This window comes from Macrobrachium nipponense, chromosome 49, assembly GCF_015104395.2.
Source record: "Macrobrachium nipponense isolate FS-2020 chromosome 49, ASM1510439v2, whole genome shotgun sequence".
Classification (NCBI taxonomy): Eukaryota; Metazoa; Arthropoda; class Malacostraca; order Decapoda; family Palaemonidae; genus Macrobrachium; species Macrobrachium nipponense.
The window spans coordinates 11,276,824-11,295,799 of record NC_087224.1 but is presented as its reverse complement, the minus strand read 5'-3'; the positions used below and the strand labels follow the sequence as shown (position 1 = coordinate 11,295,799).

The 18,976-nt window shown below is 41.1% G+C and overlaps 1 protein-coding gene across 1 annotated transcript in view; it reads left to right on the top strand.

Annotated features, from left to right (window-relative positions):
- Nucleotides 1-18,976, top strand: part of LOC135205204 (protein phosphatase 1 regulatory subunit 21-like) — a 123,896-nt gene that overhangs the window by 58,703 nt on the left and 46,217 nt on the right. The window contains exons 13-14 of the mRNA XM_064235567.1: nucleotides 6,072-6,193; nucleotides 6,732-6,837. Coding sequence (XP_064091637.1) covers nucleotides 6,072-6,193; nucleotides 6,732-6,837 — 228 coding nt within the window. The remainder of the gene's footprint in view (nucleotides 1-6,071; nucleotides 6,194-6,731; nucleotides 6,838-18,976) is intronic.

Genomic DNA, 18,976 nt, shown 5'->3' with positions numbered 1-18,976 from the left:
GCTTGCAAGATGTGTTTGCTTACCCAGCTCCTTCAAGAAGACAAGTTGCATCTTGTCCATGATGTGCAGTTGTAGAGGTAAGAAGGATGCAAGAGTGACTGGCTCTCCCCCCTTCCACGCCTTGCCCCCCCATTCCTCATCCTTCGGGTTGAGGATAGGACTTGAACTCACACTGGCTGGTTGGACGATTGATGCGGTAATCTTACACATAGAGCATCCTTTTTATGTTTCTTATTAGAATCATAGAAGCAATCCTGCTCCTTCCTCTAGCAAGGGGAGGAAGGAGACTGACAATAATGCAAACCCTTCCCAGAACTTTGCATTAATGTCTCTGACGCCAAATATTCTTCACAGCCCTTTTTCGGATGAGTCATGATTCCTCACTCATTTCGAAAAGGCCCATAAGTCTGACTCTTGATCATGCAGCTCCTATACTCCGATCAAGTTGTCAGAGGCAGCAGGGCACTCCTCCTCGCTCTTACGACCAGGAGGAGTAGCCTAGGTGCGCAAAACTCCAGTCAGTTCTAGAGGCTCACTCAGATTCCTCCCACCAATCAGTAAGTCTTCCTTATGTTAAAGGACCGAGGGTTTATTTTACGTATCGGAACAAATCACAATTGGTCGTAAATTGTATTTTTCCTAACTATACAAACCTGAGGTCCTTTACAGATATGCCTACCTCATGCTACCTCAATCTGAACCTGGGCCGAAAGGCAAAGTGGAATGTATACATCCGGGTAGTTACTGCCTAACCACCTTGTTCAAGATTCAACGACCGTAATTCCAGCTACACAGTAAGTACATTCCTTATGTTAAAGGACCTCAGGTTTGTATAGTTAGAAAAAATACAATTTACGACAAATTGTGATTTTGAGCTAGTTATGTTATTGTTCCATAATAGTACACAATGCAAAGTAAAGACTAGCTTACAGGCTTATTATAGTAAGGTGTTTTGACTTAGTGATGAGATCATTCCACCTATTAATGATATCATTAATAAGTGACGGATTAGCACAGACTGTATTACAGTATATTGTAGTAACAGTTAAAATTACCAAGGACTGTAGAAAGGGAGAGCCATGGGAGCTGGTGTATGCAGATGACTTATTGTTGACAGATTAATGGTAAGAATGTTTTCTCAAGTGAAGACAGAAGTTAACTCTCTGGGTGCGGTAGGACACATTCTATGTCTGAGCAATTTTATTCTCTTCAGTGCCATTGGACATACAATACTTCTGGGGAAAACATATTTCCTAAAAAATTGTAAAAAATAGTTCTGTGTACTACCAAGATGTACTTTGCCAGGCACGTTGCAGGGATAATGAGTGCTTACTGAGTGGCCCTAGCATAGAGTTGGTGTACTTCAGGGCCACCTTTTGACACCAATGCAGATTCGATTGTTTAGTTGCATGAAATGTCATCAATAATTTCCCATGCATATCTTCATGTTTCTCTATTTATAACTGTTATTTGGAGAGGTTTTTCACTGAAAATGTTAACATAGATATGTGAAGTGTCTTCTTTGGTTTTAGTATATTTATGATGCCAAAAAAGGTCTCATTGGGGCCATACTAAGGGCAAAGCTGTATGGCATCTTGATGGGTTTTTTTTATTCTAATTTTTGTATTTCTAACATTTAGCACAAAAGATTTATAAACATGTATATATAAATGTGTAATAGAAAGATGTTGCACATACACCAGTATACGTGAACACACAGGTAAACAGACAACCAAACCAAAAACACACACATATATACGCTTTCCTTACTTATCACAGAAAACCATTTGTTGCACCCTGAAGTATTTTAAGCTGCTGTATGAATAGATGAAAAGGAAATTTTATCAGCTATGTAACAAAAAATATTTTGCTAAAATAAGTAAAGTAAGACATGATATACAAATTTTCATTTGCAGCTACACTTAAATTTCATTTTTTTCCACCTTTATACTTTAGGGGATTTTGATGATGAAACGATGATGTTCTGTCTTTGTCAAAAAATCAAGACCACAAAGAGCTTTTTAGCATAAAATTTAAAAACTAGAGCAATTTATTAAAAACCTTTTCTCGTGTAGCCCAGCAGTAACTCAAGTAGCAATGTTAGAAATTCTTTGTTCATTGTCTATCAATATTTTTGTTTATATATTTTTTGTCCAAAGTATATTAAAAATATAAATCACACAGAAATTCTATCACCTTATTGATAAAAAAAATATTTAAAATATCTGTCACTAATACTAATTGTATTTATATAAGTCAGGACATATGCAAAATTTCATTTTCAGCTACTGTATATTTCGGCGTATAAGTCGACCCTTTAGCCCCAAAAAATCATGCCAAAATTAGGGGGTCGACTCATCTTACGGTAACAAAAATTTAATCTTTATTATTTTGGCATATCGGTACAGGAATCCAGGCTTTACAGTTGGCTAATAACAATGACAGCCTTGTTGTGAAATGTTTTTAATACCAGTATTAAAAACATTTCACACTAATACGACAATAATAATACATTAGAACATCCATTACCTTAAATAAAATGAAAAAAATCAAAGTAACTTGAAGAAACCCCAATCGCACAGCAAGTGTAAACATTGCGTAGCCATTTGTAGTACCGTAATTGAGAAGGATGCGTTCACTCTGACAGTTTTGTATTTACCGGGGTATTGTTCAAAAACATTTATGGTATGAAATCTTTATTTATCACATAAAATAAAATAAAAAAATTTGTATTTAATGGTAAATATGTATTTAAAATCCTTCAAAATGACTTGAGTCATCGTCACTGGAATTAAACAATTCATCAAACAAATTATCATTCACAGTTTCAACATAAGGATCCCAGGTTGAATCTGGTGAATCAACTGCAGGTTCGTCGTTACTTTCAAACAGGAGATAATCCTCTGTGCCATCCATCGCATTAGATATTCCGCATTTTTTGAATGACTTCATTACACTCTATTTTTTCACATTATCCCAGGATTTGACAACAAATTCACACACTACATCCAAGGAAGGAGCACGCATTGTTCCGCCTTTTGTAAATGATTTTTCTCCATGCAACATCCAATTGTTCCATTCTTGACTTACGTTATCTTTAAATGGTTTATTTAAACCAACATCTAGTGGTTGTAGCAAAGAGGTCAAACCACCTGGTATAACTCCCATTTCAGTATTAATTTTTGCTAATCTGGCTTTAGTATTCTCTGTTATGTGACTACAAAACATATTCCAAATCAATAGACTTCTATCATTTTCATGAATATGAACAAATACCCCAGTGGGAAACTAATTTAGGCATTGTTATCCTCTTGAAAATTACCATGGGCTTCAGTTTTGTTCCATCTGCCATGCATAATAAAACTATGTACAGTGAATCTTGTCTTGTCATGGCCTGTACCTCGAACTTGCACTGTCTTTGTACCTTTCACATCTACAGTTCTGCTACCAATCATATAAAAATTTAAAGGAGTTTCATCCATATTACCGATACATAATAGAGGAACTTGATATTTTTTCCTCTTTTATTCTGCTTATGTTTTCCCTCAAATGAGCCTGTTTATGCCATAGAAGGACCAATGGTCAAGGAATATTCCAACATCATCATAAAATACCGGCACGTCGTTGTTTTAACAACCCAGTCAAAACATTTAACTTGAGTGGCAGTTTGTACATACATATATACGTAGGCTGTTATGCAGCGTTAGTTAGCGCTTTGTTTGTTTACATTACACTCGAGTAACGTATCTTTCGTTTCGTCATTTCTAATCATATTTGCCGGTATTCATCTTTTATATATTACGCAGATTTGTTAATATACCGAGTATATTACCTGTATTTCATATGGTAAGTAGAGCAACATATGTACTGTAATAACATTCAGGTTATTTTATATGATACGTTTTACCCTGCTACTTATATTGAGCGTATGGTTGGCCTCACATATGTACCGTAATAACATTCAGGTTATTTTATGAGATACATTTTACCCTGCAGCTTATTTTGAGCGTACGGTTGGCCTCACATTTTGTAGGTCGACTAATATACCCGATATTAGTTAAAATCATAAAAATTTACTCAAATTGGGGGGTCACCTTATCTTCCAGTTGACTTACACGCCGAAATATACGGTACTCTAACTTGATATTTTCATGCTCTTTTTTTTTTTTTTTTTTTTTTTTTTTTTCTTCTTCTTCTTCTTCTTCTTATATTTTAGGGGATCTGTTCGAATAAACCTTTGCTGTACAATTTTTGACTGCTCACTGAGGGTTAGCACTCATGGTAACAGAAAATGTAAGCGGTGGGGCAAAAAGAGTTGATGAGTGGATGACAGTTTCTTCGTAAAGTCAGCAAGTCTACAGGCAGTCCCCAGGTTATGACGGGTTCGGCTTACGACGTTCAGAGGTTAAGGCGCTTTTCAATTATATTCATCAGAAATTATTTCCAGGGTTACGACGCCTACAACGCTCATCTGGCAGAAGAAATATGACACCATAAATGCAAAATAATCAAAATTTGAAGGTTTTTTGATGAAAAATGCAATAAGAATGCAGTTTACATAGTTTTTAATACACCCAAAGCATTAAAAGTAAGGTTTTCTTGGGATTTTTTATGATGTTCCGGCTTACAACAATTTTTGGGTTACAACGCGTCTCAAGAACAGAACCCCCGTTGTAACCCGGGGACTGCCTGTACTTTGTAAGTCACATTTTAAGGTGAACTTTTAAAAATGTTTGCCAAGGGTAGTGCAGTAATGAATGTAGTTTGGTGAAAGAGCTGGGCTGGTGCAGTGAGAATGAATAATAAATAGTGTCATTCATGCTATTGATGTTCACCAAGATTAATAAATGGGGTGCATTGGGGAGGTTATACATAGTACTTATAAGTAAGGCGCAGGCTCCAGATGCTTGGACAATTGAAATACAGGCAGTCCTGTTATTGGCGGACTCCGTTAATGGCGATCCGGTTTTATGGGGTTTGTCTAGCGCCGTAAAATCAGCTATTTATGGCGCTGTTACACGCCGAATTCAGGTTATTGGCGCCTTATCAGTACCATTAACCGGTTATCGGCACCATATGCACCATGAATTGCTGAGTGTCAGTTAATGGCAGTTTTTGCTTATCAGTACCCTGCTGTGAATGGAACCCCACCAATAACCATAGACCTGCTGTAATGTGGCTATCCGGTGGAAAGTTGCAAATAAAAAATGGTAATTGAATTTTAATATCCAGAAAATTATAAAGAATTGTTGCACTAATTTAAGACCTGGACTTGGTTGGAACTCAAACAGAAATTTTACAAGACTGAAATGCTTAGATAGCACTCGTTCGTGTTGAACCAGATGAATGGAAAATGTGATTGAAAATCATTATTGACAATTGAGAAACAAATCCACAGTTATGTATATGTACATATATTTGAAGGTAAATCTGTACAGAAAGCGTTTAGGAAACAGTTTGATCCCCCTGTTCAATTGAAAAGGGAAATCTAACAGTTTTCTCTTAAAATTTTTGTACAGATTTATCTTTCAATATATGTATGTACGTATACATAACTGTGGATTTGTTTCTCCATTTCAAGACTCATGCTACTATGAGTATTTTTAATTATTGACAATATTATTTTCAGCTATTTATCAGTTGAATCAAGCTGCTTAATATTTTCTCAGCTCGGTGAAAACTCCAACTAATCAGCAGGGGAAATACTAATGGCCAAATTTGAGTCGGTATTAGCTACTTCCCATATCTGTAGCTGTTTGAGTGTCTTGTGAATAATTTTTTACATGAACAAGAAAGTTTTTTGGTTTACAAAAACCATCCCACCCCTGATTAATGGCAGATTCAGGGAAATAAGAAGTGTCTGTTATGATGATATCTTCCAATAGGGCTGCCTTGCTTGTTAGTCAAGTACTACAACTGTAAGGCGTATTGAACTGTGATCTTGGTTTCATCACCAGAATCATAGTTAATCTTTGTGATATCTGTGAAAAGAAATTATGTAGATAAAGTAATATTATAGTTGGTTTGATAGTATATATTATGATGATGTTCCAAGTTTAGTTCTTTTTCAGTGCGAATCGTTAATGAAGCGTTTAGTCGTGAGTGAGGAAAACCAGACTTCTACCGAGGTGGAAGTGGATAAACAGCGAGAAAATGTCAGTTATCTTAAGGAGACTTTGCAGACTACTTCTAGGCAAGTTTTTTACCCAACATCTTGCAAAATGAATGATTTTTGTGTATAGAAAATGGGTTGTAGTACAGTGGACTCCCACTTTATTGTGCTTCGCTGTATCGCAGATTTTTGTGGACCACATCTTTCACTTTTATGTGGGAACTTTCATCAACTCACAAATTTTTCTGTGGACCATATCTCTTAAAACTATCACAATGTAATTAACTTTTTCATATTAAATTAGGGAGTGAACTGCTAAAATAGGCAGCTATAAGCATTTTAGTTTATGAGGTCCAGGGTATTTGGCAGTTATAAGTAGTTATAATTATGTTTAGAGGTGATTTTTTCATTTCATCTGTGGGTTCTGGAACCTATCCCTACAAAAAAGTTGGGATAAACTGTAAATCTCAACAAATAAACTGCATTACCGTATTGTGAACAGTTGTATTACCATTTATTCATTACAGATGTTTCAGACTTTGGAACCAAAACAGATACCACTATTATATCCTGCATTGTCCTTGTCCACAACAATCATGTTTGGTATTTTCTGTTTCAGAAATTATGAAGAGCAGATCTCTACTATGTCTGAACATTTAGCAGATTTGAATGAGAGAATAGCAAGCCAGACAGAATATATTGAACAACTCAAATATGAAATTAAGGTAATTTCCTGTCATGATTGTTTTAACTCTTCTTTTTCTAATAATGCTCTAGGTTAAGTCATTAAATGGACTTCTGAGGTCTATCTTCACGAATAATGTTTTGTATGGAACAGGCTCATTGCATCTTTTTTCATGTTTTCACGCCTACATTAATTTTTTCTATATTCGGAAAGATTGGGACGCTACAAATCATTAGAAATAACAGTGTCTCATTTTATTAATAAGAACTACAAGTCATAACATTTTGGAGGTCTGTACAGGTTATCGGTGCTAACCGAAAATCGGCAATTTATTATTGCACCAATAACCTGATTTTGGTGCCAATGACTGGTTGATACCATCTCTGTTAGGTATGTCATGGTGTCAGTACTCTTATTATTTTATCAGCGCTGATAACCAGAAATCAGCGCTTTTCAGCACCAAAAAAGGGATTTTGACGTAGGAAAAATCTATTTCTGGGTGATTGGCTCGTGTCGCCCTATGAAAGGATCCTTAATATCATTCTTTCTAGTAAATTAATCTAAATTACCAGAGAAAACAAAATTAAGAAAATGTCAGTAAAACTGACTCGCTCACTCTTTAAAGAAGTGTCGGTATCGAATAGGGGCGAGTGGGAACACTACCACGAGACATTCACCAATTAGACCTTCCAATCAAAATCCCCACTAGAGAGAGCTGATACCAACGGGCGATGCGGCCGCTACTACTACTACTAGGGGACGCCACGGACAGCAGCGCCCCTAGCGGTCATCCTTAATCTATGAACATCTTGTCCTGCAGGGGGGGGCAATCAATACAGGGTGGGTTTCATAGGGCGACACGCGCCAATCACCCTGAAATATAGATTTTTCCTACGTCAAAATCCCTTTTCTGGGCTCAGCTCGTGTCGGCCTATGAAAGAGTACCAGAGAAACGACAAGATGGGAAAAAAGGACAAATGAAAATCAGTTGTAAAAATGAGGGATATAATATAAGTAAATCAGTTATTACAGCATATAAACTAAGTACTTAAGGCTAACTTATTTTAAACAATGACATAAAAGAAAGTTAGTAATGTAAAGTATTCAAATTATAGTAAACATAGTAAAATACAATAATGCAGTGTAATTTAACAAAATAGATTCACTTAGATAACTTATTTACAAAATATACAACACATTGTGTCCTACCCTAGCATAAAAATAAGGTAGGTACACTGAAGTACATTATCAGTACCTAGTGGTGGATGTCCCTAGTCAAAAAAATAGGGACAATCCACTAATATGATCTCAGCGGCTAAGGCTAGAATATTCCGAGTAGCATGGCGATAGGGTGAGGCATGTTGGATGAGGTAGGTAGAGAGACCTGGATCTATACTACGACTACTATACAGTATCAGGGAACAATGTTTCCCGCTGCTACTGCAGAAAATTTTAAAGATTCCAAGGACTTTAGATAGTGACGTTTAAAGACTGTCGGAGATTTCCATCCAGTATACTTTTAAGATCCTCAAAAGTTCATATGTTGAAAGTAATTAATTGAGGTGGCTACTCCCCTGATGTCATGTGCTTTTGGAAATGAATCAGGATTGGCTTGTTTAATGAAGTAAAGGATTGTGTCTAATACCTTTTACTGATAAAGTACCACCTTTTTCTCTCATGAAGAGAGAACCTGAGGATCTTGAGGATGTACGAGATAGAAAGGCTCTTAAAGTTGATACTGGGCAGAGAGAAGGGTCTTGCGGAAGTGGGATGACTTTCCAAGGAGCCCACCTTGCAAGAGGATCCTCATTTTTAGCCAAAAAACTACGATCCGGTAGCAAGCAGAACTTCTCCTGAGGGAGGAATTCCACATGACCCGCATCTCTGGATAGAGCCGACAGTTTCTGAAATTCTAGCTCCTGAAGCTAGGCTTAATAAGAATAATGTCTTTCTAAGAAGCATTATGAATGTACAAGAAGAGTTGTCAGTATCTGATGCTAGTTTGAGGACATCATTTAAGAACCATGAGACTGCAGTAGGCCTTTGAGATGGTCTAAGTCTAGCACAGGCTTTAGGGATAGACGTAAATAAGATTCAGTCAGATCTATCTGGAAACCTAACTGAAAGATCTTCTTCAAAGCCGATTTATGAGTAGTAATAGTGCTAGCTGCTAAACCTTTTCAAACAAAGGATCTGAAAAGGATATAGCTAAATTAACTGTCATGGTTGTAGTGTTTGATTCTTTCAGGAGGATGCTAATTTTTTAACAGCTGAGTCATATTGTCTAATAGTTGACTCTCTCTTATCTGATTCTAGGAAGAGGATGTTTTGTGGATCAATGTTAGCATCTTTATTAGCCGCAAACTTCATGAAAGTCCATAAAGTTAGGGTCTGAAGAATTCCTGAGGAAGCGAACACAGTCCTCATTTGTACTGATGTGACAGCTTGGGATTGGGAATCCGTTGAGGTCGGAGACCCAATTCCAGAAGCAGAGGATACCAGTTGCTCTTGGGCCAGTCTGGAGCAATCAGGGCTACTAGTCCCTTGAAAGTCCTCAGCTTGCTCAAGACTTTCAAGAGAAGATTCACTGGAGGAAATACATAAATTTTTCTCCACTGATTCCAATCTAACGACAGGGCGTCCGTGGCATAGCCAGAGGGTCCAGGTTGGGGGGCCACATAGCAAGGGAGCTTGTGGTTCGCTTGTGAGGCGAAGAGATCTACTTGGAGACCTGGGACTCTCCGCATATCCACTGGAATGACCCCGTCGTCTTAGGGACCATTCTGATTCCAGAGGGACCGAAAAAACCGGGGGGTGGACAAGGCGTCTGCTATCACATTTCTTACCCCCGCCAGGTGAGTGGCGGACAGATGCCATTTGTGTTTGTTTGCTAGTGCAAGATGGCTATCATGACATGGTTCACATGTTTGGATTTGGACCCTCCTCTGTTGATGCAATGAACTACCACTGCACTGTCCAAAACTAGTCTTAGATGAGACTTTTCCGGGGGAAGAAGTCTCTTCAGGGTAAGAAATACTGCCATTGCTTCCAGAACGTTTATGTGGAGCTGGCGGAATTGAACTGACCAAGCCCCCTGAACTTGTTTGAATTGAGAATATCCCCCCCAACCGGACAGGGGAGGCATCCAGTGTGAATGGTTAACATTGGAAGGGGAATATTGAAGGGGTACCCGCTTGGCCAGGTTCTTTACTTTGTCCATGGACGGAGTTGATTGCGAAGGATCTGTGGAATTACTGACAACTTGTCTCGAGATTTGGCGTTTGCTCTCGATCGCCAAACTCGATTTATATCTTTCAGCCTTGCTTCAGGAGGATATCTGTCACTGAAGCAAACTGAAGGGAACCTAGGATTCTTTCCTGGCTTCTCCTTGATGTTTGCTTGCATTTGAGAAATTGTCTGACAGACTTTGCTATCTCTTTCCGTTTGGCCACTGGAATTGACAGATTGTGGGAAGACAAATCCCATTGGATTCCTAGCCACTGAAAACGAGACTCCGGAGTAAGTCTGGATTTCGTTTTGTTTATCTGGAACCCCAGATGTTCCAGAAATTGAACTACCTTTTTCGTGGCTTTGAGACATTCCTCGACTGTTGGTGCCCAGATCAACCAATCGTCGAGGTATGCTGCTATCATTATTCCCTGAGTTCTCAATTGTTGCACCACTATTTCTTCTGCTATTTTCGTGAATACCCTGGGGGCTACATTCAGACCGAAGGGCATCACTTTGAATGAGAATGTCTGATTTCCTAGCCTGAATCCTAGGAATGGGCGGAAGTGTCTGGCTATAGGGATATGATAGTATGCGTCTGTAAGATCGATGGAGCATGTGACGGCTCCACGAGGAAGTAAGGTCCTTACCTGCGAGAGGTAAGCATTTTGAACTTGTCGCAACGAATGAAAGAGTTTAGCCTTGACAAGTCTAAGATTACCCTTCTTTTTATTGAGCCTTTCTTTGGCACGCTGAATAAGCGACCTTGAAATTTTAGATGCTTGACTCTCGCAATAGCTCCTTTCTGAAGGAGTTCCTCCGCATAATCTGTCAATTCCTTTGATGGTGCTTGACGGAATGATTTGATTGGAGGGGGATCTTTGATCCAACTCCAACCCAATCCCTTGGACACTATGCTCTGTGCCCAATTGCTGAACCCCCACCTGTGACGGAAGAGGAACAGCCTCCCTCCTACCTGGGGAGCCTCATTGTTGATGGGTCGGGTTTGACCTCCACGCCCTCCTCTGAACTGCCTACTCCTTGCCACCCTTCCTGTGCCACGCTGGCAAACCCCCGAAAGCCTGTTCGGCCCTCTCGCTCTGTTACCTCTCGATTGCCTATTAAAGGGAGGGTAAGCCTGACCTTCATACATAGGGTTGAAGGCCGGCGAGAGTGCGTAGGAGGTCGAGGGTTGTGACTGAGGAGACAGCAGGAGGATGGGCTGGGTCTGCTTCGAGGTTTGAAGGTTGTCCCTGTTGGGTAACCGGGACGGCCTGACGAATTGCTGCTGTTGCTGGTGTTTCTGGTAAGGCTGGAACCTTTTACCAGACTTCTTTAGTTTCTTACCAGCAGCGGGGGCGGATTCTTGTTTCCTCTTAGAGGAGATACCCCATCTAGCTCTAAGGCTCTGGTTGAGCCTAGCAGCCTCGTGGTGTACCTCATTTACAGCGGACTCTGGGAAGAGGTCCGCTCCCCCCACATGCTGGAAGCCAGGAGTCTATTAGGTTCGTGCCTAATAGTGCACTCCTGCAGAACGTGCTTTCGGCAATTCCTCCTAGCTTGGAAGAAGTCGAAAGCATCCGTCTGAACCGTTTGAAGCTGGGACTTGGCCAGAATCTTAAATAAAGGTTCTGTGCCATACGAAAGAGCAGCCATCTCTGTGATAATCAGAGAAATTGAGGGACCTGCCAAACCTAGTTCGAGCGTCGAACTCTGCCTGAATCAAGGAATCAGGCAGCCTTGGGAGCTTTTCGCCAAACTGGTCCATAGCACAGTCCGGTTTGAGCTTACCAAGCGTGAAAGTGGCAGGCAAGTTCTCCCACAATTCTCCGAAAGCTGGGAAGAGCGGAGAAGTAGACTATGCTTCCCTCAGCTGTGGCATGGCTCATCCTTGAGGACTGCCTGAAGAGTCGCTTCCACTATTTTTGTAGCGAACGGAAGAGAAGCCTCCTCCTCTCCGTCGCAAAAATAGTAAAAGGACTCTTGAAAGCCTGGAGCTTAGTGTTGGTACACTCCCAGTCCTCAAGGCAGTGAACCCATTCGCGTTGAGCGTGCTCTCTACTATAGAGAACGTTCTCCCCTGGAGATCTTGGCCTCCCTAGTGAGTGCCGCTACGGTCAGCCTAAGCATAACCAATGAAAGGCTGCGTCAATCCCGGAGGATAAAACTCGAAGGTCCTCAATCCTTCGAGTTCCACACTCCGGGACAGAGATCATACCGTCCTTGAATGGAGCGTAAGCGGCCACTCTCCATGGGTTCTCCATGGAGAAGGCTGGTAGCGACTCATAAGGTGGTAGCTGGAGAATACCAGCACTTGCTACTGGGGAGACTGGATGAGGAGCCTGAGCAAGCCCATCTACTCGGTCTTCGTTCTCTCTAACTCTGTTAGAGAGATCTTGGATGGACTGGCCCGACTGAGACAAAGTGCTCGACAGTTGTGCGAACATCTGTTCGAACTTGGTTCCGAGGGCGGAGACCTGTGAGCCAACCATCTCTCCTACCTGTTGCATCACCACTGCTGAGAAAGCAGTGGATCAAAGGTGCTAGGTCCCGCTACTCCAACCGGCGTTGCCGGAGTGGATGCGGTGGAGGCCGGAGAAGGCATTGGCTCAGCGGGAGCACGAGCCTTCTCCTTAGAAGCCTTGCTTCTAGAGCTCTTTGAATAGGAAGAGCTCGGCTTAGCCTTCACCGCGTCAGCATAGGAAGTCGAAGACTTCTTACTGAAGAAGACGACGACGACTTTTTAGAAGTCGTCTTAACAAGGGTCTTCGATTCTCTCTGTCCCTTCACCTTTGGGGTACAGAGAGAGCGGGAGAGCGGGCAGGGATCTCAGATCCCAAAAACCGCCTTCGGAAAGAAGCAGTAGAAGAAGGGACAGGAGAAGATCCAGGAGCGCCCAAGGAAACAGGCCTTGGGCACCCGACACACCTACCTCAACTAACAAATCCTCAGCACCTACCGCCATAGGCTCAATATTAAGGTCCAAGGTTGCGACGTCCGGGACCGTCTCCTGCGTGGCCACGGCCCCGAAAGACTGCTGCATCTCTTGCTGGATGGAGGCTATGAGAGGGGCTGCAGATATGGGGTCAACATACCCTGTTGACTTGCCACCGGGGAAGATCTGAACGGCCAGCTTCTTGTCCAAGATGTAAGGCTGGCCTTTGGCAGCATTCTTCCCGAAGCCGCCCACCCAAGCTTTCAGGGTTGTCTAGGGCGACTTCCCTCACACCGGCAGCCTGAAAGAGAAGGCGAAATGAAGCTTCTAATAGCGGAGCGGGGTTAACAAGCTTATGACTAAGTGTTGTTAGTAATACGATAAAAAAGTCTATAATCGACTTACCCCCTCCCCACGCTGACTGACCAGGTCGTAACAGATGGCGCAGGCTTCCGGGTGCCAGACGATCATGTCGTTGTAAGGCGTGAGACCTGCACTCATCGTGGGCGCAGGGGTCGTATAACGTCGCATTGCACCCAAGGACCTGACAGTTGGTAGCCTGTAAGTGGAAAGATACATAAGTATCAGGAGAACACTTACAGCCTAACAATTGCTCCGCTGGTGCCGGAGCGAGAAAGTTAGATTAAACCAGAGCCCCGCCATAATACGTGTGGTAGCAAGATGGTTGGAGTTTGTCCAAGGCTACGCCGGAGACAAGAGATAGAATCCAACCAGGTGTGGTGGTGAAAATTGAAACCACGACGGAAAACGGCGGAGATGGTATACATATAATTATAAATCTAGGAATTCATCGTAAAATTAGGGTATCCTCCTTAAAAATAACGAATAAATATGAAAACCTTTCCCCCCCTCTACGAGAAAGAGTGCCCGGGTAAGAAGCAAGCTCCCTTCCGGTAGCGGGAAAAAAAAGGGAAGGATATAGTAGGCAAGCAATAGACCACTAGTAGTGACCACCCCGCCCGCTGGCGGAGCCAGCAAGCTATAACCAAAGGTGCCCCGGCTGCGGCGGAAGGCTCCGTTCGTTATATGTGGGGGAAAGGTGGGCTGAGCAACTGGGGGGGGGGGAGGGTTCTCGGCGTAACACGGCGGGAGAGAGAGAGGGGGGGGTGGCCTACTCCTCCCCGTCCCAACAACTACCCGCTCGGGTGACCCGGTACCCGAAACAGTGGTCGCCCTATACCCCAGCTGGGGAGAACCCTTGGCCTCCTCAGAGAAGGAGGGAGGAAGGCAACTGAGGTTGTCATGGCAACCAAGGGGTCCCCCAGACCCCTCCCTATACCTGGTAGGGAGGGAAGGGAAGGGTAAGGTGCGATGGAACACGTGACCGCAAGTGGCCGAAGCCGCGATACCAACACAACCGTGGAAGGGCCACGTGAACAGGCGTGTACCAATACATGGGACATGCACCTAGGCTAGCCTAACACCCTAAATAGAACTAAAATTACATCGTAAGATGGAAAGCACTTTTAGTAGAAGAAAAAGAGCCCAGGAGGAGGCAAACTGTTCCGAGGAACAGAAGCCTACTCGGAGCCAGCGATAGCCGATGAAGAGCAAGAGCCGGGATGCTGGGCCATGAAACACAGAATAGCCCTCCCTAAATACCAAACTAAGAGAATTGGTAAATGGGCTAACCTAGCTAAAAAGGCGATGTAAAAAAAAAAAACGATGAATGTGATATAGTAAAGCCCATAAGTATTAAGAAGTCCCAGTATGGAAGACCGGGAATTCTTAATGAGGCAGCATGGCGCCGCCACGAGTCGACCGGGAAACCGTATATGACCTATTAGAAGGAAAATACTGGTTCCTGGAAGACTAAAATACGGTAAACACTACTTATGAGGCACTTAACTTAGCCGTTGCGATGGCAGCACGTTCCATAATGGAGAATGAGGTAAATCCAGAAAATAGTACACAAGCAAGAAAATGCGTACGACGCTTAGCGCTAATAATTAAGGATGTCCGCTAGGGGCGCTGCTGTCCGTGGCGTCCCCTAGTAGTAGTAGTAGCGGCCGCATCGCCCGTTGGTATCAGCTCTCTCTAGTGGGGATTTTGATTGGAAGGTCTAATTGGTGAATGTCTCGTGGTAGTGTTCCCACTCGCCCCTATTCTCATACCGACACTTCTTTTAAAGAGTGAGCGAGTCAGTTTTACTGACATTTTCTTAATTTTGTTTTTCTCTGGTAATTTTAGATTAATTTTACCTAGAAAGAATGATATTAAGGATCCTTTCATAGGCCGACACGAGCTGAGCCCAGAAATTGCTATGGCACTAGACAAGCCCTATAAAGCCAGATTGCCAATAACCAAGGCCGCTGATGACCGGGGACTGCATATAATGATAATATGAAAATATTATGAAACTTGTATACCATTCATTAAGGTCATACAATTGATAAGAGTAATGAATTATAACCAATAACATTTTTACAAGAAACCTTCAAGGAGATATGAAAACTTTGCCTGCCTGAAAATCATAAGCTATGAAAGGCAGTCCTTGTGTTATGTCAAAGATCCGGTCTTGGGGCAGCGACTTAAGTTGGATTTTAATATGTACATAATTATAATACTAATAGTAATAATAATACTGTATTCTTTATTGCATCTCGCACAACCTAGATACATGAGATAAAATGAAAAAATGACAATATACTACACAGTGTACAGGCAGTCCCCGGTTACGACGGGGGTTCCGTTCTTGACGCGTCGTAAGCCGAAAATCGTCGTAAGCCGGAACGACGCTTGGAAATATGTCTTAAACTAATAAAAGTTATAAACCTTACTTGTAATCCTTTGGTTACACTACATGTTTTTTTGTTTTCTGTAGTATTATGTACAACCTGGAGTTATTTTCATAAAAGAATGCTGGTTCTTGAAGGTAAAAACTATGAATCCTCTGGTGACAATACATTCTTGAAGTTTTTATGTACAACCTGGAGTGATTTTGCAAAATCTTGAGGGCTACAAGAACAGCTGATTGCTATTTACGTATCATATAGACTAATTAAAGTAAAGTAAAGTATCTTTAAACTAGGCTATATATTAGTATCAACAAAACATTTCCTGCCATGAGTCAGAGGCCGTTTAATGAAACGAACACTTCTCTGTCCATATCTGTTCAGAAAATAAACGTTACGTCAATCCCCGAGACCCCCCCCAAAATTGTTGCCAAGCGTCTCTCTCTCTCTCCTCTCTCTCTCTCTCTCGTCTCTCTCTCTCTCTCTCTCTCTCTCTCTCTCTCTCTCTCTCTGATAAAATTACATTGGAAACTTGACATACGCTTGCCCTAATATACGAATGTTTTGAGAGACACCAGAAGATTTGCGAAAATACAAGCTTTGATATACAACGAAATATTTGAGATACGATTTTGCGATGAGTGTTAGTTTGTATAGGTGACCGATAAATGGCGTTCAGTCTGTTGTTTGTTGGTGCTGCATGTTAACACTCGTTGTTTAGTTCGTTGTATTTGCGCCTATTTTTCGTGTTATTTTGTCTATTTTATTATTAACCATGGGTCTCAAAGCTAAAGACAAAGCAGGTGATAAGAAAACCCACCCAAGAAAATGATTTCGATGGAAGCAAAACATGAAATTATAGCAAAGCATGAACGACTGGGGCGTTCGTATCGTCGATTTGGCAAACGAGTATGGTCGAAATCCTTCTACAATATCCACGATCATCAAGCAGAAGGAAGCTATAAAAACCCCCGAGACCATTGTTGCCAAAGCGTCTCTCTCTTCTCTCTCTCTCTCTCTCTCTCTCTCTCTCTCTCCTCTCTCATCTCTCTCTCTCTCTCTCTCTCTCTCTCTCTCTCTGATCAAATTACGTACTGGATAATGTCTCTCTTTGGATACTTTGATTTTGCCAAATATTGAGGGCTACAAGAACAGTTGATTACTATTTACGTATCATATAGACTAATTAAGTAACAACGTATCTTTAAATAGGCTTATATTATTAGTATCAACAAAACATTTACTGGCATGAGTCAGAGGCCGTTAACGAAACGAACACTTCTCTGTCCTTAACTCGGAGCGTCGGAAGACGCCTCTCTCTCTCTCTCTCTCTCTCTCTCCTCTCTCTCTCTTCTCTCTCTCTCTCTCTCTCTCTCTGATCAAATTACTGGATAATGTCTCTCTTTGGATACTTGGAATTTGCGTTGTAATCTAACCAGAAACTTCGTTTTGTTATTATTACTGGAAACAAGCAATGATTTTTTCATTATTGCGCTTTTGGACTGTTATATGTACTAGTATGTATTCATTGCCTCGGAAACTAGTTCCGCATATGAGGCGTCACTAAAAAACATAGAAAAATACAACATAAAAAGTGTCGAAAATCATCATAATCTCAAATTTTGTTGTAATCTAACCAGAAACTTATTTTTATTAATATACTGTGCTAACTATAAAGGATTTTTATCATAGTATGCGTTTTTTAAAAGCGTCGTTAACTCAGAGCGTCGGAAGCATCAGCGTCGTAACCTCGGAACAAGCGTCGTAACCCAGGACGGATTTTTCCATTGAATATTTAAGAAAAAGCGTCGTAACCTCGGAACGTCGTAAGCCGGAACCGTCGTAACCCGGGGACCGCCTGTAGATACACAAGATAAAATGGTAAAAATTTGTAAAAATAAAAAAAGTAAAGACTTCTTAGCATTATAAGATTAGATTGACACAAGTTTGGTGCATTGTAACTTGGGGGACCGCCTGCATATGCTTTGAGAAATTGGACTGATTCCTTTAAAGTCATCTTACATATTTTTCACGTATTAATTTTGTTTTGTTATTATAATATATTAGTAATACTCCAGAAGTGCCATCTCTCCAGTCTGAAAATTTCTGTTTTCTGGCATGAGTGACAGCTGCATGAGACATATGGCTCTTTACAAACTTTCCAATGTAAATTTTAAGAGTTTGACTGGACCCAAATCCATTTACAGCTGGGAGCTCTAATTGCTTGAGTCATAGTGTTTAGAAAGAAATCAGTGTAAAATCTGTGAATAATTGCCAGAAATCAGTGTAAAATCTGTGAATAATTGCCAGTTAATCTGGATAACACTTTCTTAATGAAACTTAGTTTCGTGTCCCTGAATGAATATCACGCATATTCAAGTCCTCGACTTATGGTGAGGGATCCGTTCCAGTGCCACACCATAAGTTGATTTACACTGTAAGTCAGTGTTTTGCCATTATAGGCACTTTAACGGTGCTTACATTGTCGTAACTTGATATTGCATCAAGTTGCAGCACCGTTAACTTGATGCCTTTTCTTGCCATTAGCACAGTCAAAGGTGCTGTTAAACATTGTTAGCAGCACTGAAAAAGTGCTATCAGATCAAATCCACTGTAAGTCATTAACGCATTGTATAAAAGTTAAAGAAAGGCATGAGTAAGAAGTAGGGCTCTCAAAACTAGCTTTTTATTGACAGGAATGATAATGAAGCAATTGAAAATCAGAGGAGTTCTCAAGTTGAGGTAGAAAATAAGTATATATGTGAATAGCTTCTTAGAGTAACCCACAATGTCGAGGCACAAAAAAATTAATTGTAAGTCATCCACGTGCAGGAAGAAAAGGTGAACTTTTATCTCCTCATGCCAGACGTTGAAAATTTTTAACTACTAAATTATATCTGAAGAGTTCTGAGCAAAGTGCAAACTTCATGTACTGTAACATTTGAGTAAGATTGGCACTGTTTAATAGCCAGTTGTTCCTACACATTATACAAAACCTCAGTCCTTTACATATGGAATTACATACTTTCAGCAAAGGCTGGAAATTGGCTGTTGAATTTTCAAACATGTTAGTTAGGCAGATAAGTACTGTCCAGTAGCCAGGAGTCCCATCCTGACTGGATGTAAACATTCCAATTTGCTTTTGGCTGCCATCTAGTGAGGACGTGTCCACCTCTCTGCCCAACTGCCGTTGTTTGTATTTGTCACCTTTCTCAGTGGGATCTTTCTTGTTTTGTGTGACGTGTATATTTATGTGTTTG